Genomic DNA, 20,720 nt, shown 5'->3' with positions numbered 1-20,720 from the left:
ACTCTAGACACGGCAAGAAGTTCCTATCCAGAACATTCGTCAGTGCAGACCAGGTCAGCAGCACTTACCCAAGTTGTGTTTCATTTCCGAGAGCTCCTGCTGGTGCAGCCACTGGAGTTTCTCTATCTCAATCCTCAGCCTGCGGATCTGTAAGGGGACAGAAAGACTGAGAAAGCGCATCTGGGTGCCCACTGCCAACAGGGCTCAGAAGCTCCAGCTCTCACTACGGGTTAACGTCACGTGCAGAGTCAGAGGGCGGGCAGCCTAGTCTCTGCTGGCCTCCCCCAGATGGGTGCCAGTGAGTTAATCCAAATTCATGAGAAATTCTGCTTCAAAACACCAAATACAAGTGATTCATCTTTTCTAAGAGATACTCCGGGAAAAGCCATTTAAAGAGAAAAAGACGACCAGATTTTCAAAATAAATAGTACAGTGAGTCTCCTACATACGAACAAGTTCCATTCCTAGAGCCCGTGCAGAAGCCCAATTTGTTCGTAAGTCCAACAAAGTTAGCCTAAGCAGCCAACTGCACAATGGCTATATAGTACAGTACCAGCTCCATCCCGCCGCTTTTACGCTGGCTTCTGGACATCCGGGCTTGAGATAAAGGTACTGTCATACTGCACTCCACAGAGTAAAGCACACAAAGCACAACCGCTTGCAGAGGGCGTATGCACGTGACAACGTGCGCCAGACACGTGGGCTAACTTAGGTGGCTGGACACGCAAACGTTCACGTCTTTCAAAGTTCCCAATTTGAAGGTTCACGCCTAAGAGACTTACTATACGTAAAAGCTTTGAGCAGGACTTTGGCCTAAAAAAATTAAACTAAAACATCCTAAAAACAGCTTTATTTTATCTCTGACCTAAAGTTTTGGGTGGGGGCCATAATCATTCACCTGAAATCCCAAAGCTTAACCATTCTGGAAACCATGGGCTATTTGGGGTGGAGGGGAGGAGGAGTATATTTGGGGCCAAATTCATCTGGAGAGAAGAAAATACAAACCAAAACTGAATTGACACAAGGCTGCTGACAGTGTTTAATCATCGCCATGGCTCTTAACTGAGATGACTTTTGCCCCTCTCCTCTGTCTATGATGCTGCAGTGCCTGGAGACACTCTGGGTTGTTTCTGGCATCCAGAGTGTAGAGACCGGGAATTCTGCTCAACATCCCGGACGGACAGGACGGCCCCCACCGGAGCGAAACATCTGGCACCGACGTCAGGAGCTTCAAGGCTGAGAAATTCTGATTCCTCCAACACAGTGGAAACAATCATACTGTATCACTGCAGAAATGCTGCCTCTAATTGTGGAAGGGGGCTGTATATTACCTCATTAAAATCTGGAATAATCTGACATCTATAGACACCCAAGGTTTCAGGTAACCTGACATCAATTAAACGAACAAAAAGGAATGAAGTATGACGACAGGTCAGGGTGAGGGAGAGGAGGTTTTTCTAAAAACAGCATTTGGCCTTGTTGTTTGACACCCCAGCATAATCATAAAGACGGTCATATAGCAAAAATACCTAAAGAGATTCACTGATTTTTCTTGGGACCTCCCTGAAATCTTTACATTCACACAGCTCTCTTGAAACTTCCCTGGCAGTCCAGTGGTTAAGACTCCACGCTCCCAACGCAGAGGTCACAGGTTCAATCCCTGGTCAGGGAACTAGGATCCTATAAGCGGCTCAGTGTGGCACAAAAAAAAACAAAAAAAGCTGAAGCACACAGGTCTCTGTTTAAGGCCCATCAGAGCATCTTCCTGGAGATGTTCCCCTCTTTTTCCAGGTGCCGGCCTCACTCTGCCTGCCCTCTCACATCAGTGGCTCCATGTGAGGCTCCCGTCACTTTCCATCATGACTTTCAATGACCTCAACAAGTCCTGCCACCTGTCATTTCCCCAAGGGACCCGTTTGCAGCCGGCTTGCGCTGACATTATCCTAGGAAGAAAATTCAGGGAGGCTTTAAAAAAAAAAAAAAATAAGTAAGTGGTCACTTCAGAAGTGGACATTTCCATGTTTTAACCACTCCATTCTCTAAGTAATCACCTAAAGTGAGGAAGTTTGGGATACTACCTCTTGAACACCAAGATCACTTGAATAAAAAAGTCCAAACTTCAGGAGATGACAAAGGAGCCAATTTTATATGGGGCCAAAACAACCGGTTTCTGGTTTCGCCAGTGGGTCAATAACTCGGGCTCTGGTTTCAGCTGTTTGGTTAGAAGTGAGGTGATCGCAGAGAGCAAGGTGTGTCTCCACGGCACCAGCTTCCCAGCCAAGTGAAGAAATACCCTCAATACCACCATTAAGGCAGAGCAAGCCTGGGGACCGGGGCCAGACCTGAGAGGGGTTTCCAGAGAACTTCTTCAGTTCAGTTCAGTCGCTCAGTCGTGTCCGACTCTTTGCGACCCCATAAATCGCAGCACGCCAGGCCTCCCTGTCCATCACCAACTCCCGGAGTTCACCCAGACTTATGTCCATCGAGTCGGTGATGCCATCCAGCCATCTCATCCTCTGTCGTCCCCTTCTCCTCCTGCCCCCAATCCTTCCCAGCATCAGAGTCTTTTCCAATGAGTCAACTCTTCGCATGAGGAGGCCAAAGTACTGGAGTTTTAGCTTTAGCATCAGTCCTTCCAAAGAACACCCAGGACTGATCTCCTTTAGGATGGACTGGATCTCCTTGCAGTCCAAGGGACTCTCAAGAGTCTTCTCCAACACCACAGTTCAAAACCATCAATTCTTCGGCGCTCAGCTTTCTTCACAGTCAAACTCTCACATCTATACGTGACCACTGGAAAAACCATAGCCTTGACTAGACGGACCTTTGTTGGCAAACTTCTTCAGGACGCCCCCGTATCAGCCCAGAGAAAATACCCTCAGCAAAAAGGGAGTAAAGAATGGGAGGGAGGCTCAAGGGAGAGGAGACGCATGTATACAGACAGCTGGTTCACACTGTTGTACAGCAGAAACTAACAACACTGTAAAGGAATTTTACTCCAATTTTTAAAAACTTTTAAAAAAACAAGAATGACATGTGTCACCTCTGACCTCAGCTATTGTGCTTCCAGTAGTGTTCTTCGAAAGATCGTTATATATTTCCGTCATCGTGCCTTTTATTGCATCCATCATCTGAAAAGATAAAAAGAGAAACAATCTGGGTGATCAACTTCCCTGAGACTTTTTCTAGATGACATATATCCAAAATCTACCTGTAGGCAGCAAAGGAAAGCATAAACAAAACAAAAAGACAACCTTCATAATCGGAGAAAACATTTGCAAATAAAGCAAGGAATTAATCTCCAAAAAGGAATTACTCTCCAAAATATACAAACAGCTCATGCAGCTCATAAAAAACCCCAAGTAACCCAATCATAAAATGGGGGGGAAAGATCTGAATAGACATTTCTCCAGAGAAGATACACAGATGGCCAAAAACACACGAAAAGATGCTCAACACCACTAATGATTAGAGAAATGCCAATCAAAACTACCATGAGGTGTCCACCTCACACCAGTCAGAATGCCCATCATCAAAAAATCTCAAACCATAAATGCTGGAAAGAGGGTGCAGAAAAGGGAGCCCTTCTCCACTGCTGGTGGGAATGTGAACTGGTGCAGACACTAAGGAGAACTACATGGAGGTTCCTTAAAAAACTAAAAACAGAGAGAGCTACCGGGTGAGCCAGCAATCCTCCTCCTGGGCATGTATCTGGAGAAAACTGTAATTCAAAGGGAGGCACGCACCCCAGTGTCCACTGTAGCACTGTCGAAAATAGCCGGGACTCGGACAAAGCCTAAAGTGTCCATCACAGAGGAACGGATACGGAATATGTACTTATGTACGACGGAGTACTACTCAGCCATAAAAAAGGCACGAAATAGTGCCATTTGCAGAGATGTGCGCGAACCTAGAGACTGTCATACAGAGTGAAGTAAGACAGAAAAATACTGTCCAATATCACTTCTCTGTGGAATCCAAAAAAATGGCAGAGATGAACTTACTGGCAAAGCAGAAACAGAGTCACAGATAAAACAAACAAACTTTCGGCGACCAAAGGAGGGGATGGGGGAGCAGGGAGATTCAGACTGGGACTGACATATACACAGTACTATGTACACAGCAGACAACTCATGAGAGCCTACTGCTCGGCACAGGGAGCCCTCCTCAAGGCTCTGTGGTGACCTAAACGGGCACACACCCGCTGAGCCCCCCCACATCACTGGAGGGGCAGGAGGAGACAGGAGGCCAAATCAGGTCTTGGATCTGGCCCGGCCACCGCCAAGATGCCCCGGCGCCATGCCGTTTGCTCCAATTCAGCAAGAAAAGAGGACGAAGAGCACCCTTGGATCTGATGCCCGAGATTTGTTCCTGCCATTCTATCTTGCCATCCACAACTCTCTCTGGGCCCCAGGCACAAAACAAGGATAACAACAGTGCCCCTTGTAGGGTGTGTACAAGGATTAAATGAGGAGAAGAGGCGACTGTGGTTCCGTACCTGCTGAGGAGTTCATAAAGAGATACCTGTTTTCTTATTTTCAAAGAAGAATTCATTCTCAAGAACATGTGATCGCAAAACTGCTGCCAACCCCCAAAAGAGTAACCCCCAATTCACCCCCAAAATAGGCGGAAAATGAATAAAGTATCTGTTGAAATATTAGTTCTCCCCCTTGTTGCAGGGACCACAGGAGGACGTTGCCAGCAAAAACACTTTGTGCTTTATGGTCAGTCATTCTGCACGGGCCTCCCTGCTCAGGTCCATTTAAAATATTCAAACGAAATTGCTTTACGAGAAAACTTTAGAGACTGGATGAAATCCAATACGTTACTAATGCCATAGTTACATTCCATTTTAAAGAAATCATGAATTTGTGGGCTGCTTCGTTCTCACTTCCAAATATAGCAAAGAACTCAAGATTAATAAAAAAGAGCCCTTCTGCCAAAACACACAAATCTGGGTCTTCAACTCTGGGTCACCTCAGACACAAGCAAGTTCACCAGCTCCAAAACTACGTCGCTGAGTGTATTTTCTTAACTGCAAAGAAAATGCCTATCAAAAAGTTTATTCCTCAATTTTGCTCCATGAGTAAGGGGGAGAACTTTAGGAGATGGAATAAGGGCTGCAGGAGCGGAGAACACTGGGCTTGGTGTGAACACCAGCCTGAGCTGCGTGGCAAACTCAGTTTTCTCATTTGTAAATGGACAACTTGGACCAAATCAACGGAAGGCGATACAAGAAGTCCAATCAATGGCAAGCAAACCAGAAGCCATTTGGGGGGACTTCCCTGGTGGCCCAGCGGCTAAGCTTCTGCACCTCCAATGCAGGGCGCCTGGGTTTGATTCCTGGTCAGAGAACTAGATCCCACATGCGAACTAAGAATCTGCACACCACAACTAAAGACCTAGAACAGCCAAACAGATAAATAATTAAAAAAAAAAAAAAAGCCATTTAGGCAATACCAGACATCTTAAGTCAGTAGTTTTAAAAAGTAGTCTCTGCTTTCTGCCCGTGGACGCCGCCGAGAAAGCATCGTTGAAGTCTTCCCCGCCTCCACTGCCATCATGTCTAAATCAGAGTCTCCCAAAGAGCCCGAACAGCTGCGGAAGCTCTTCATCGGAGGATTGAGCTTTGAAACAACCGATGAGAGTCTGAGGAGCCATTTTGAGCAATGGGGAACGCTCACAGACTGTGTGCTAATGAGGGATCCAAACACCAAGCGCTCCAGAGACTTCGGGTTTGTCACATACGCCACGGTGGAGGAGGTGGATGCAGCCATGAATGCAAGGCCACACAAGGTGGACGGAAGAGTTGTGGAACCAAAGAGGGCCGTCTCAAGAGAAGATTCTCAAAGACCTGGTGACCACTTAACTGTGAAAAAGATTTTTGTTGGTGGCATTAAAGAAGACACTGAAGAACATCACCTGAGAGATTATTTTGAACAGTACAGGAAAATTGAAGTAATTGAAATCACGACTGACTGAGGCAGTGGCAAAAAGAGAGGCTTTGCTTTTGTAACCTTTGTTGACCATGACTCTGTAGACAAGATTGTCGTTCAGAAATACCACACTGTGAATGGCCACAACTGTGAAGTGAGAAAAGCCCTGTCTAAGCAAGAGATGGCTAGTGCTTCATCCAGCCAGAGAGGTCGAAGTGGTTCTGGAAACTTTGGTGGCGGTCGTGGAGGAGGTTTTGGTGGGAATGACAACTTCGGTCGTGGAGGAAACTTCAGTGGTCGAGGTGGCTTTGGTGGCAGCCGTGGTGGTGGCAGATATGGTGGCAGTGGGATGGATATAACGGATTTGGTAATGACGGAAGCAATTTTGGAGGTGGCGGAAGCTACAATGATTTTGGCAATTACAACAATCAATCTTCAAATTTTGGACCCATGAAAGGAGGAAACTTTGGAGGCAGAAGTTCTGGCCCCTATGCTGGTGGAAGTCAGTACTTTGCCAAACCACGAAACCAAGGTGGCTATGGTGCCTCCAGCAGCAGCAGTAGCTATGGCAGTGGCAGAAGGTTTTAATTACTGCCAGGAAACAAAGCTTAGCAGGAGAGGAGAGCCAGAGAAGTGACAGGGAAGCTACAGGTTACCACCGATTTGTGAACTCAGCCAAGCACAGTGGTGGCAGGGCCTAGCTGCTATAAAGAAGACATGTTTTAGACAATACTCATGTGTATGGGCAAAAAACTCGAGGACTGTACTTGTGACTAATTGTATAACAGGTTATTTTAGTTTCTGTTCTGTGGAAAGTGTAAAGCATTCCAACAAAGGGTTTTAATGCAGATTTTTTTTTTGCACCCATGCTGTTGATTGCTAAATGTAATAGTCTGATCATGACGCTGAATAAATGTCTTTTTTTTTTTTTAATGTGCTGTGTAAAGTTAGTCTACTCTGAAGCCATTTTGGTAAACTACCCCAACAGTGTGAAGTTAGAATTCCTTCAGGGTGATGCCAGGTTCCATTTGAAATTTATTTACAACCTGCTTGGTGGAGAAGCTGTTGTCTTCAGAACCTTGGTGTAGTTGAACTGACAGTTACTGTGTTGTGACCTGGAGTTCACCATTAAAAGGGTCACCCATGCAAAGTCATGGAGTTTTTATTTTTTTTGGTTATTAATGATTGTTGGCACATCCTATGCAATATATCTAAATTGAATTATGGTACGAGATAAAGTTATAGATGGGAATGAAGCTTGTGTATCATCCATTATCGTGTGTAATCAATAAAAGATTTAATACCCTCTTGAAAAAAAAAAAAAAAAGTAGTCTCTTTCAGTTCTCTTATAATTCTACAACAGATCTTGTTAGGAAGAAAGTCTCCACGTGGTACCACTAATTCTTTTTTTTAATATAATTTTATTTATGCATTTATTTCTGGCTGTGCTGGGTCTTTGTTGCTTCACAAGCTTCCATCTAGTGGCAGCAAACCGGGGCTACTCTCCAGGTGCAGTGCACAGGCTTCTCACTGCGGTGGCTTCCCATGCTGGACGGAGAGCACGGGCTCTAGGCACGGGCTCGGTGGTGGCGGTTCCCAGGCTCTGGAGCACGGGCTCAGTGGTTGCAGTGCATGGGCTTAGTTGCTCTAGGGTGTGTGGGATATTCCGACATCAGGAATGGAACCCACGTCTCCTGCATTAGCAGGCGGATTCTTTACCAACAAGCCATCAGGGAAGTTTGCATCAATTCTTTAACACTTTCATGCGAATCACTCTTTTTAACAGAAGAAAGATGGGCTTAGGCTTCAAGCCTTGAAGAACAGGATCTGGTGAGTTTAGACTTAATTTTACTTCTATTAAGTCACTATAAGTAAAAATATGCAGTCAGTCCTAGTTCAAGGTGATGAACAGGTAAGACGAAAACCCTGAGGATGTAACCATACCTAATAGTTGAACCCTTCCTGTTCCGAAACTCAGGGACTCAATAAGAATTCTTGTGTTTTATTCAAAAGGGGGGAACAGAAATACTAAATAAAGAGATGTTACACCAAGACTTGGGTTTTCTCTCTTTAGCAACACTGACTCAAGCGTGGCTGCTTTAAAAAGCCACATGTAAGAACAATAGGTTTGTGGACACTGGACAGCTGTGGTCAGCAGGCCCGGTGCGAATTCACAAGTCAGCTCAAAGCTGGGTTAAACGGATACTCTAGATCCTGGCTGCTACCATTCAAATGCCAGTTAGACATTCACAGATTATGTGACCCTGGACAAGTTGTGTGGCCTGGCTAGCTCCCAGCATGCTCATCTATAAAATGGGTGTGAGGACGTCCCTAGCAGTCCAGTGGTTGAGACTCTGCCTTCCACTGTGGGGGGTATGGGTTTGATTCCCTAGTCAGGGAGCTAATATCCCACATGCCTTGCAGTCAAAAAACCAAAACATTTTAAAAGAAGGAAAATACAGCAATATTGCAACAAATTCAATAAAGACTTAAAAAACTGTACGCATTAAAAAAAAAAAGGTGCTGATAAGAAGCCCAATGAGAAGTTAGGCAGCAACCTACTTTCATTGTACAACTATGCATCAAGCACTGTTCTAGGCCCCAGCAGAGAGCAGAATGGACTCCCCAGGGAGCTGCAACTCTGGTGGTAATTTTCACTCCCTGGGTTCCACAGACATGAACCTGAACATCACTCCAGAGCACTTTCATTTGACAGCGAGGAGAGCTGCAAGCTTCACTTGCCCGAATTCAACAGTGAGCATAGAAGCACTTGGCAAATTAAGAGAGAAGTGGAGAGGAGGTCTGGGGTCGGGGATGGGATGCATCGGGAGTCTGGGATTAGCAGATGCAAACTATTATACATAAACAAGAAGGTCCTCCTGTATAGCACAGGGAGCTACAACCATTGTCCTGTGATAAACCAGAAAGGAAAGGAATATGAGAAAGTACATGTGTATATAACTGAATCATTTTGCTATACAGTAGAAATGTACATCACCTATACTTCAAGAGAATAAATTTTAAAAGAGAGACAACAGAACCTGCATTGAGAGGGTGCCCACAAGTGAACACAGAGCAGGCGAGCCTGCCCACCACACGCCTCCACAAGGAACACGCCAAGAGGACAGGTGAGTTGGGAAGGAACTCCACCACCTCCTGGTCCCCTTCAATTCCGGGAAAGACCCAAGGCTGGTCCTCCCCAATCCCACCGCAGGCACTCACCTTGCTAGTGTACTTGGCGATGTCTGCAGCGACATCAGCTGAGGCAGTGGCGATGGGCAGGTCTGCGCTGACCGAAGATGCGAGGGTGCTCGTGGTCCCTGAGCTGGTGACCAGGGGCGACGACTGGGTGCTGGTCACCAGGGTGATGGTGGAGGTGGATGGGCTCTGTGTGATCTCTTTCTGCTGGACAGCTGGGAAAGCAAAGGTTCTTGGTCACCCCACTGCCTCAGGAAGGCCGCCCCAGCTTGAAGCTGTGGTGGGAGCAGGGCCCAATCCACACCATTCGAGTTTCTCTGCTTTCAAGGGACAAAAATTCTCTCGTCGGCCAAACTCAAGCGAGGTTCCTCCGAGCCCTTTCTCAGCGAGACCTCCATCTGGGTCTATAAGAGCAATACGGTTTCCAACAGCTCAAGGCTGCATCCCTAGGATGACCCCCACCCCCACCTACGAAAACTCAAGGCTGCCAATAGAATTGCCTATTTGCTCCAGTCACCACCTAACGACAGGGCCCAGTGTCCAGTCTCTGTGGGAGGGCAGAAGCCTACCTTCAAGACGTACCAGAGTCAGCAAACCCAGACACTTCACATGGACCAACACCCCCGTCCCACTTGGTGTAAAACTGTCCCTTTCTGACTCTACTGAGCCCCCACGATTCCCCCTCCCTATTCCCAAATTCTCCCTTTAAAACCCCAGTCCCCTGTGTACACGTTCAAATTGACTTCAGTTCATGTCGGACGTTTTGCCCTACTGCAACAGTATATAGCAGATTAAAATCCATCTTAACTACTTCAACTAGTGGCCAGCTTTGTTTATCTTTAACAGGACAATCTGGGAATTAGGAGCCATACCATCAATGAGCTCCTTCTCGCCAGCTCCCAAGTTCCCCGGGATGGCTCATTATACTTAAGGGCTATGAACTCAGGAGACTGGAACTGACCATCCCAACCTGCAAGATCCCAGACTCGGTTCTGCCCCAGCAACTCTTCAGACAGCAGGATCACTCCGGCTGTACTCCAACACCGTGTGTCCAACCGCTCAGTTTCCTTCCACCCCAATCTTGGAAGGGTTTCACTGGGGGCCCGGTTCAAGATCTGGCTACTCTTTCATTTCACAACCCGCTGCACCTCTCAAGAGTTCTGCTCACAATAGTGCACTCAGTACATGAGTTTCGATCAAGGAGCCCAACCACGAAGGATCTCGATGCGGGTCTCCCCAGGAAACAAGCCCTGTGTCAGTCCTCACGAGAGCTGGACAAACTAGTACCCATCAGATCACCGCTTTGTACGGCTTTACGTCAGCCCAGATGGAGCCTCCTGCTGGGAGCTGTCATTCCACGCTTCAGCAACGGTTCCTGAGGCTGCATCTTCTTGCGTTGAGGGGCTAATCCCTACTTATTAAGGTATCCTTTACTATCCACTTCTCATACTGTACTCTTTCAAAAATAATGCCCAGGGGTACACGGGCATGCACAAGGAAACTTATACAAAGGTATTCATTGCAGCACTGTTTACAACAGGGAAAAACTGGAAGCAACCTAAATGTCTATCCATAGGGGAATACTTTATTAAATAAACTGGAATACTACGCAGCAGTCCAAAAGAATCAGGGAGAGCTCTATGTACTGCATGGATGGACCTCCAAAACATGCTGATGGGTGGGGGGAAAAAAAAGGCAAGGATGGTACCATTTTTATGTTTCCAAAAAGAAAAAAAAAAAAAGTAATACTTTTATGAAGTCATATATATATATACATAAATATATATGCATACATGCATTACAAAAAGATCTTATGGTTAACAATAACCTCAGAGAAAGGGTGGAGAATGAAATAGAAAGTCAATCAAGACAACAGATTTTTGTGTGTCTAGGCATCTATTTCACCCCTTTCTAAGAAGACGTGCATGTACCGTTTATAAAATGAAAAAGGAAAAAGAAAAGTACAAAAAGCAAGCTGCAAAACAACTTTAAAAAATAATGCCAAATGGAATGTGTCAGGCCTCCCGGATACGGTGGCCAGGCAACCAAGGGGAACTGAAAAAATAAAACGAGGACGATTTTTCTCCTGTCCATGTGGCGAAAAGGGAGCGGGCGCCACGGAGAGCAGAGGGGGAGGCTCGGTACCTTTCACAGCCTGTCTGGTCTGATATCTCGTCCCCTGGGAAGACTGAGGCTGCTGCTGCTGCTGGCTTTGCTGCTGCTGCTGCTGCTGCTGGCGCTGCATCTTCTGCATGTGCCACTTTTGGGAGGACGTTTGAAACTTACTTGAGGAGTTCCACACGACCCGCTGCACGGCCGGGGCAGTCTCCTTCGGTAAAAGCGGCCTCTGCTTTTTCACCGGGCTTCCCGTGGTGGTGGCGGCGGCGGCGGCGGCGGCAGCGGCGGCCGGGGCCGTGACCGTGGACGTGGTGCTGGCCGTGACCCCAGCCGTGGGAGTTTGGGAGGATGAGCGGGTGAGGACCGGCGTTTCGGGGGGAGACTGGCTGCCCGCTGTCGTGGATGGTGGAGCTTTACCTACGACTGAAGCCAAGGCATGAAAAAACAAAACAGAAAGTAGACGGGACTCCGGCTGACCTGCAGGGTCTCCAGGCCAGTGAGTTCCAGGTGACCATCCCAGGCTAGCATGCCAAGGACCTCCCCGTGAATGGGTACATTGTCACTTTACATGCTTAGGCCACTTCTGCAGCAGGTTCTAGCGTAAAACATCAGCCTCCTTGGGTTACGTGCTGGCTCACATTTGAGATACTTGTCAAGGCCTCCGGGGGACTGAGGCCAACATGACCCAGCCCCTGGTCTGGAGTTGCCCACCGGCTAGTCGATGACCCAGTGGATGAACAGAATCACTGCAAGTACCTTGTTTTACAAAGTTAAGAGTTCAGTAAGCACTTTGAGAGAGACTTAGCCAAAGTCCATCTGGAGATTAACAGGAATCCTTTCCTTGGCCAGGAAACCTACAGAGCATGTCCCCCAAGGAACCAGACAGCCTCCCAATGGCCAATAACAATGAATCACCCAGAAAGAAGAGTATTGTCTTTCATCTCTTCTAATTCCTTCCAGAATAGTCTCAGTGTGGTCCTGGCAGCCTTGACACCTAACACGCAAGGGAACTCCACCCCAAGGCCAGAACCTTCCCCAGCACAATGGTATTTATGGAGAATTTAGAAGCCTTGCTTTTATTTTGACTGCAATTATTCCTGTTACGTCTTTTATGCAGAGCACAAAATACTGTTTCACCTACTGTGTGGTAGTCAAGTTTAAGTTCAAAATTGAGTTCAATTAAAAAAAAAAAAAAAGAGCTGCTGCTTCAAATAAAAATATATTAAGTCAATAATTGTACGAGCAGGTCTTGGGTATGGCAAAAAGAATGAATGCGAGTGACTCAAGTTTGAAAAAAGCTGCCTTTTGGAGTGTATCTTCTGGGAGGAGCTGGGCTATAAGGGAGGAGGGCAGGATGTCAACAGGCAGCAGGGAGAATTTGGAGGGGAACAGCTTTAGCCAAGACATGCCCAGGAATCGGCAGCATATTGGTAAGTGAGGGCAGGCAGTGAGAAGGGCTGGTCAGAAGGCAGGTTAGAGCCAGAAGCACTGAGCGGCGGAGAGGAGATGACCACACGAGTGCTCGTCTGTAAGGGGGAGGGGGTCAGTTACTACTGCAGGGGCCCCAGGCCCTGCAGAGATGAACCTGCGTCCCCAGAGAGGACTCCCCGGGATTCACACAAAAAACACAGGTGCAAGTCAGCATCCTTGATCTCAGACGATGTGCCTGGACATCAAACACTTTTTCATAAGGACTGAAAGTGAAGTTGCTCAGTCGTGTTCGACTCTTTTGCAATCTCATGGACTAGCCTGCCAGGCTCCTCTGTCCGTGGGATTTCCCAGGCAAGAATACTGGAGTGGGTTGCCTTTTCCTTCCTTCCCCAGGGGATCTTCTCCACCCAGGGAAAGAATCTGGGCCTCCTGCATTGCAGGTGGATTCTTTACTAGCTGAGCCCCAAGGAAGCCCTTAATAAGGACTACACCTTTTTTAGGGGCTCAGCACACTTTCGACGTGTGACTCCATGCCTATCATTTTTAGATTTCTATCACCCAGAAAAGACATGAGCTCTTGATCATTCTAGGGGAAATTTTCAGTTAATGGTGGGTCTGGAAAAACCAAGGAGTATGAAAGGAAAGGAGTGTTGACAGGCTGACTTAACTGCCTGGGGGTGGGGGTGTCTCGGTGGTTATCACAACTGACTGGCCCTCTTGGCTCCTCTGGGGAAAAATTCAGCCAAGTCCTGGGCAAGAACACAGGGCGGGGCTGGGAGAAGATCCCTACCTACAGTGAGGAGCCCCCATCCCTGCCCAGGACAACCTTCCAGATATCGGATGCAGCCTCTGCCCCTTCCCCTTCCGGGGCAAAGTGGCTTTGAGCTTAGCCCTTCTAAAAAAGCAGAGATCCCACAGGCAGGGCTTCTAACCTGCAAAAGCATCTTTAGTGCCTCTCTTTTCTGCCATGTGATTAAAAAATACACTGCCCTTGTTGATTAGCTAGCCTGAACCCTCCTTGGGCAAAGGGCAACCACAAAAAGGTCTTTTTCTCTCTCTCATCTTGCAAAAGCAAACAGCTGGCTTTGTAGATGGGTAACTGCTCTGCAAGAGTCCCTTTGGAGCTCTTTTCCAAATTAAAAAAAAAAAAAAAAAATTCCAGGTTTGACGCACTCTTGGTGGGGGGGTGGGTGTTTCATTTAGACACTAAAACATTTTAATTTCTAGAGGATGCTGATGGTTTATTGGGGGTGGGGGTAGGGAGAGGAAGGGCCATGGAAAATTCCATTTGTCCTAAAAATTTGGGAGCGTATAATCACCTGTAGTCTCAAAAAGAAGTGAATTTCTTAAAGGTCAACACTCCAAAAACGACCCCACCCAACTAACCTACTTCTATCAGACTCAGGTTGCTGTCCTGTACATTAAAAAAGGACTTTTTAAGAGAAGGCTAGAAATGACTGATGTGACCCGGGTAAGCATAGTCAAGGTCCTGAAGCAAGCTCCCTTAGCCTCTGCTCTGGGATCTCTAGCTAGAACAGCCGTCTTTCTATCTGAGGATTCAGATTCTGTGTATAAGCTGCACTCCAAACTGAAGATCAGCTGGAGGTCACCAAGCACTCTCCAACACACCCTTCACTTAATAAACTTATAAGTGAAAGCACATTGTTGAAAAGATGCTCAACTGCAGAGTTGGACACGAAGTTGAATCTTCAAAACGCAAATCATCCTCAGGTGACTCTGGATTTCAACCCCTGCGAAGTTCCTCTAACTGAATTATGTTTCAGAATCATCCTTTGCTTGAAAGTCCCACCATACACTCAGGGGCTCCTAGAGAAATTTGCTCCAGATACCAGTGAGAGGAACAGTTCAGCTTCATTTTATCAACTGGAGTGCTTTCTATTTAGGTGGAGATCTTTTAGGGCACTACTCAAATGTGTTTCCCTTTTCACTTTGACTGCCAGGAAGCTCGGAGCCAAAATGGAAGCCTGGCTTTGCTAATTCTGAAGGCGGAAAGAATTATTTCTGTATACAAACTTTCCCCAGATTTCTCACTGTTCTATTTTCATCTTTCTCACTGATGTCTTGATTTCCATTTTATCAGTATGTCACAAATCCTTTCTGGAAGGAGCAAAAAAATCCCACAACCAAACAAAAGATCTATTCCAGAAAAAGAGGAATAGTATAAATGTATCATTCATAGGAACACTGCCATCTGGGACCCAACAATTCCACAAACTTCATGGAATAATTGCTACTCCTGTTGCTTTCTGCAGCATCAGAAGTGGTACCTCAAACCCCAATCCACACAGAAATGGAGTTTCAGATGCCATTCATAATTCTAAGGGATGGGGCAGTAATCCATCCTTCCTGACCCACTCAACTGCCTCTCTCTCTTCCTGCCTTATATCACTGAGAGATATTCCATCCTCTTTCAATGAACTGCAGGAACTGAGGTTCCAGAACAGTTCATGTTGATACAAACACAGAAGGAAGATGCTCAAAGCCCATCCCCCTCCTGTTTAAGCAGCCAGACTAAGAAATCCCAAGGGGATACATAACTGAGAAGTTACCTCCTGTCAGAAGCTGTGTGTTGTCTGTTTAGTCACTAAGTCATGTCCAACTCTTTTGTGACCCCATGGACTACAGCCCACCAGGCTCCTCTGTCCATGGAATTCTCCAGGCAAGAATACTGGAGTGCATTGCCATTTTCTTCTCCAGGAGATCTTCCCGACCCAGGGATCGAACCTACATCTCCTGCATTGGCAGGAGGACTCTTTACCACTGAGCCACAGAATTAAACCTGGCTATCCCCTTATGTAACCCACAAAGTACAAGAGGTTTTATGGCTACAACCTCCAGTTTGTCTTTTGGCCCTGTCTCTCCTGGGCCCTTAATTAATTCTTAATTATCTTTCTTGGGTATATTGGAATCCCCTCACCACCCACTTGCCAAGCCAGCTGAGAAATTTGCTGACTGCTTCACCCATGGGCCAAACATGTTTCAAATCATTCCCATGTTCCACTGGGGGGTCTGCCAACATGCCTGGGATGCAGCGGGTTTGAGAGCAGCCACAGCTAGTTCGGTCCCTCACAGCAGCGAAGGGAGAACTTAGGTAGTAGTGCAGAACTAGGGGAGATTTTGTTTTGTCAAGACTCTTTTGAAGGCCACCACTGGGTAGACGCTACTGACATCCAGGGATACTGCTAAACATCCTCCAATACACAGGACAAAGAATTATCTAGCATAAAAAGTCAATTAGTGCCAAGGCTGAGAAACCTCGGGCCCATGTCAGTTAAACGCAAATATGGCAGAACACGGGCTCAGGTGGGAATCATACATTAATCCCCCCTTGGATTTCTAGAGGCCTTAAGAAGAACTCAGCAGTCTGGTGCCACCGACCCAAAACGTCTTACACTCTAGTAAGAAAATGTGTTTTGAGAAGCCTGGGCAGCGTGAGGGGAGGTAAAGAATAAACTCATCAAGGTCTTTGAACCGAACACTTTTAACAATTTTAGCCCTGTTCAATGTCTTAACTTTGACAAACACTTTAGGCATATAAGTGAACACACTGGAAAAGAAACTGCTTAAGTTCAAAACGACTTGACTGTTAGAAGCAACTACTACTTTCTAAGAGACTTCTTTTCCTGTGCTCAAAATCAACCACATCGGGTACTGAGAAGGTACAAGGTGGGCAGGCCCAGGTTAAGGCCTGGTCCCGCTCAGTAACTAGCTAGGTGACCAGGAGCCAATCCAAGCTTTGCTGTGCCACCTTCACGATGTCAGAGCGCGACATGACACGTGATACTACAAACGGCAAGGTGGCATTCTCACACCAAACCAAGAAACCGGAAACGGGCGCAAGCACTTACCCTCCTGCTTGGGAGACGGTTCTTTGGGTTCCTTCTTATTTTTTCGACCCTCCCGCCCAGAGTGGTCTTCTCCTAAATCTATGACAAGTTCGCTCTCTGAATCGGAGTCCAGGCCCAAATGCACCGTTGGGGAATCCGTCTCATCTTTTCCCTTCAGCTTATCCTTTGTGGGATGAGGCGAGGGTTTTGCTTTGTCTGAAAAGTCCTTCTCAGGCTGGGGGCTCGTCTTCTCCTTGACCGAGCTTGGGTCCGCTTTCTCGCTGGCTGGTGACGTGCTGCCTTTCAGCTCCTCTTTCGTCTCCACTGGGTTCGGCAATTTGGGCTTTTTTTTGACAGCAGATGGCTCTTTGTCCATCCGAGTCCCCTCTTTGTCTTCGGCATCTTCTGGCTCGTTCTTGGACCTCTGTTCCTCATCACTGATAGAGTCACTACCGCTACTATCTGACTTCTCAGAATCCTCCGAATCGCTGTGCTCGACAGCCGTATAAACATCTTCCGAGATTTCATTTATGCCTAAATTCAAAAAGAAAACCCAGCATGTGGCGTAGTCACAGAATAAAGAGCAGGACCAAAAAAACGCAAACATTTTCCACGCCCAACGCTGGAATGAAAAAAAGAAAATTTCACATTGCATCACATTGCATCACATTGGCCTGGTGGGGTAGCAGCAGACTCAAGTTGCAGCTGACTACAGCTGACAAATGGGACTTGTCTGCTGAGGGTTTCGGTTACTGACATTCCAAGATGACATGGGACCAAACGACGTGAATTTCTAATTTATCCAGAGCTCAATCTTGGCGGCATGGGTAACTCACTGGGACACAGAACGGGAGGGATGAAAGGGAATGCTACAAAGGAGTGGTTAAAACTGATCCATTTTACAGATGACAAAAAAAGAGGCCCTGAGAAATCACTTGTCCTGGGACACAAAAGAAAATCAAGAGAGGCGAGGCCAGAGACATGGGCTCGAGTCAGCACTAGGGCTCTTCCAACAAACTCCCAAAGCTTTAAGTCTTTTACCCTTTGCGTACAGGACTCAAAGAAATAAGCCAAGGCTTAAAGCAGGGGATGCAAACTCACAGCCCACGAGCCACATGAGCAGACATGTTACTTAGGAAGCAATGGTTTGACCCAATGCTCTCCAACATTGTGTTATTTGTTGTTTTTATTTTTAACTTAGAACATGCTGGCCAATTCATAAATCGGGAAGTTTCACACAAAAATTAAGATGCTAGGCTTGTGCTGCAAGAGCAGAAGCCCTGGCCACTCTGGGTCACAGGCCTGCGAGGCTGGCCGGGGCTGAGAACCACTGGCCCCTTTCGGCTGGGAAGCAGTCTCCAGGTGGCCCAGCTGCCCAGCCCCCAGCGGGCTCCCCACCCTGAAGCAGAGTCAACACCACTGCGTTTCTACTGTTTCTCTACTTGTAACCGAGTCCAGAGGAAAGTCACCCATTTCCACGCCTCAAGCACAAGGAGAAACGATAGAACAGCAGGAGTTTCCTATACACACAAGCCCAAATGGGCAAAAGCCTATTTCTAACAATAGTTTCATTTAACCTATTCATGTTTCCTGCTCTCGGGAGTGAGCGTCATCCACCTGGAGGTAAGTAATCCGATACCCTACAATTTTGAAAACAGGAAATCCCCATCAACTCTGTATTGTCTTCATTCTAGAGCAATGGTTACCGTGAGTGGGGTCACGTTAAGAGAAGCTTGTAAAAGGCTAAGAGCCACAAACAGCCCAGCAGGATCAGGAGTGAATTATATCCACCTCCTCCAGGGCTCAAATTGAAAGAATCTAAAAACCAAATCTGGTTTAATTTCTGGATCTCAGGGCTTGGGCAACTGGTAACTAAAGGCTGGACACCAGACTGACAAGCATGACCACACATGCTTGGATACTGGAGCCCAAAGGATATGAATTCAGATCCTGCTCCCCCGCTTCTATTAGTTGTGTGGCCCTGAACAGGTGAACTTCCTCTCTGAACCTCCATTTCTTCACCTGTACAATGGGTTTGTTAACAGTATCAAACCTCCAGGACAATCTATGCACAGTGCAGGAGGCATGGGAAGTCCTCCATAAATCCTTATTAACAATAACAAACTGAGGAGCTAGACCAGCTGCTTGGAAGAACCCAAGAGGGATATACCTTGCAAAATTTCATCCATGTCACTCAGTGTCCTAACCAAATGGGCAACTCAGCAAGGAATGCTTTCCTCGGACAGCCTGAGTGACTCCCAACTAGCTCCTTTCTCAGCCAAAGGTCCAGAGCACCCAGTGACATGGAAATCTCATCTTGGACTGGCTTTCTCTACTGAGACCCAGCCACCCCCTATTTCCTTATAAATACCTTCTGACTTCATTTACCTCTTCAACAAACATTCTAGAGCATCACTATGTGTATAAGACCAAGTACCTTGGAGAAGGCTAGTCTTTATAACATCTTTATTAAGACAAACCTCTCTGCCCTCAAGGAGCTTCCAGTCTAGACTGGGAGGAATACCCCCACACAAAAGGACCACTGATGCTTTGGAGCCATAAAGTACCAAAGGAGGTGGGCAGATGGGGAGGGCAGTCAAGGAAGACTTCCTGAAGGAGGTGACGCCCAAGCTCAGCCTTAGGGATAGGATTCAGGTAGGCAGTGTAAAAAGGCAGGCAGGACGAGGAAAGGGGAAAATAGATACAGAATCAGGATGTATGTGCCGGGGGCGGGGACAGGGGGGTGTGGCCCAGCCTGGAGGGGAAGGGTTTGTGCTGGGGACACTTGTGGGATACACGTGATGCTGAAGTGGAGACGCCGACACGTGCAGAGAAGCACAACGGCAAACTCAAGAGGCTCTTCCTGCTTCCAAACTTTCTTACAAGCGGCACCTCAGATCAGCAGGCTGTCACAAAGAATGCACTCTGACAAACTCAAAATACCCCACTGAACAATTAACTAGCAAATGTGAAATATTCTGCCCTGAGAAATAATTTTTTGTTGAACAAACACACCAAAGTTAAACCTGCTGCGCAAACAGCAGCCAGGATCAGGCTTTCATTTCATCCAGGTGGTCCCCCTAAAGTAATGATGGTGATAACGATATAAGCAAACCGAGACACATACCTAATTGTGCTTTGCAACTCTCTATCGTCTTGTCGAGATTTAGCTGGAATCTGCTGCGAATCTGTCGCTTGGGAGAGATGAGAGGAACAGGAGCAGACTGCTGCTGGACAGACTCACTCAGCTCCTTCAGGTCCATCTCGGCCTTGCTTCGATCTGGAAGACACCACCACACCCTCATAAGATCAAGCACTGGAGGGAACTAGTGAATTACGCTCATCACTCGGCTTCTTCTCGAAAACACGCTTTTGAGCCCAGGAGGAAAAAACCTAAAATGTGTCTGTTTATCCCAACAATATTATCTACTCGATGGCCAGGGCTGACTTGGCGATAAGAGCCTGAGAGAACATTTGGCCGGTTTCTACTGAACTATCGCCTGGGTTGCTTTCAATACAGAAAATGCACAATCCCAGCCAGATCGTTGGTTTCTAGGAAGCTCAGCATCACTATGGATCCTCCAAAGCCAAAGGTTACGCTATGTTCAACCTCAACAACAGCAGATAAAGTGACACTGAGTCTGGCCAGTTTGCTTTGAATTTCAGGCCCAGATCAGAGAGGGCTTGTAACCTAGAGAGGCGCTGAGCCTTGCGGAGAACATGTTGATAAAGACGGGGAGCCCAGCTCCTCCTTTACCACAGAGACTTCGATCTTCGCCGACCTAGTCTGGAGCTCAAATTAGAAAGAAAGGGTAAACAGGAACCTCCCTGGGGTACAGAGGTTAAGACTCTGTACTCCCAATGCAGCAGGCCCAGGTTCGATCTCTAGTCGGGGAACCAGATCCCACATACAGCAACTAAGAGTTCACATGCCGCCAAGGAAGGCCAAAGACCCCGAGTCTCACAAATAAGACCCAGCCTAGCCAAATAAACAAATAAATACTTAAGGAAAGGGGAAATACAAGACGGGCAGACGCTCCAGCTGGTGTGCTGTACCTCCCTTTGGCTCCTGGCATCTGTCTGAGGAATGGGGACCGCTTAGTTTTGGACATGAACCTATGTCTTCTTGCTCAGGTAAGATGTCAACGCCTCCTCACCCTGACTGCAGGCAAAGGCCCCTGCTTAATGA

The 20,720-nt window shown here is 47.0% G+C and overlaps 1 protein-coding gene and 1 pseudogene across 22 annotated transcripts in view; one reads left to right on the top strand and one right to left on the bottom strand.

Annotated features, from left to right (window-relative positions):
• ZMYND8 (zinc finger MYND-type containing 8) overlaps positions 1-20,720 on the bottom strand; it is a 125,104-nt gene that overhangs the window by 11,105 nt on the left and 93,279 nt on the right. For 15 of the 22 annotated variants that reach the window (XM_027558346.1, XM_027558350.1, XM_027558364.1 and 12 more), the window contains 6 exons: positions 19,659-19,811; positions 16,553-17,065; positions 11,280-11,675; positions 9,159-9,349; positions 3,051-3,131; positions 69-147 (listed from right to left, as the gene is read on the bottom strand). In XM_027558346.1, coding sequence (XP_027414147.1) covers positions 69-147; positions 3,051-3,131; positions 9,159-9,349; positions 11,280-11,675; positions 16,553-17,065; positions 19,659-19,811 — 1,413 coding nt within the window. The remainder of the gene's footprint in view (positions 1-68; positions 148-3,050; positions 3,132-9,158; positions 9,350-11,279; positions 11,676-16,552; positions 17,066-19,658; positions 19,812-20,720) is intronic. The other 7 variants (XM_027558363.1, XM_027558359.1, XM_027558358.1 and 4 more) reach the window with 1 other exon arrangement.
• LOC113902937 lies at positions 5,502-6,867 on the top strand (annotated as a pseudogene).

Source organism: Bos indicus x Bos taurus, chromosome 13, assembly GCF_003369695.1.
Source record: "Bos indicus x Bos taurus breed Angus x Brahman F1 hybrid chromosome 13, Bos_hybrid_MaternalHap_v2.0, whole genome shotgun sequence".
Classification (NCBI taxonomy): domain Eukaryota; kingdom Metazoa; phylum Chordata; class Mammalia; order Artiodactyla; family Bovidae; genus Bos; species Bos indicus x Bos taurus.
This window is presented reverse-complemented; position numbering and strand designations above follow the sequence as displayed.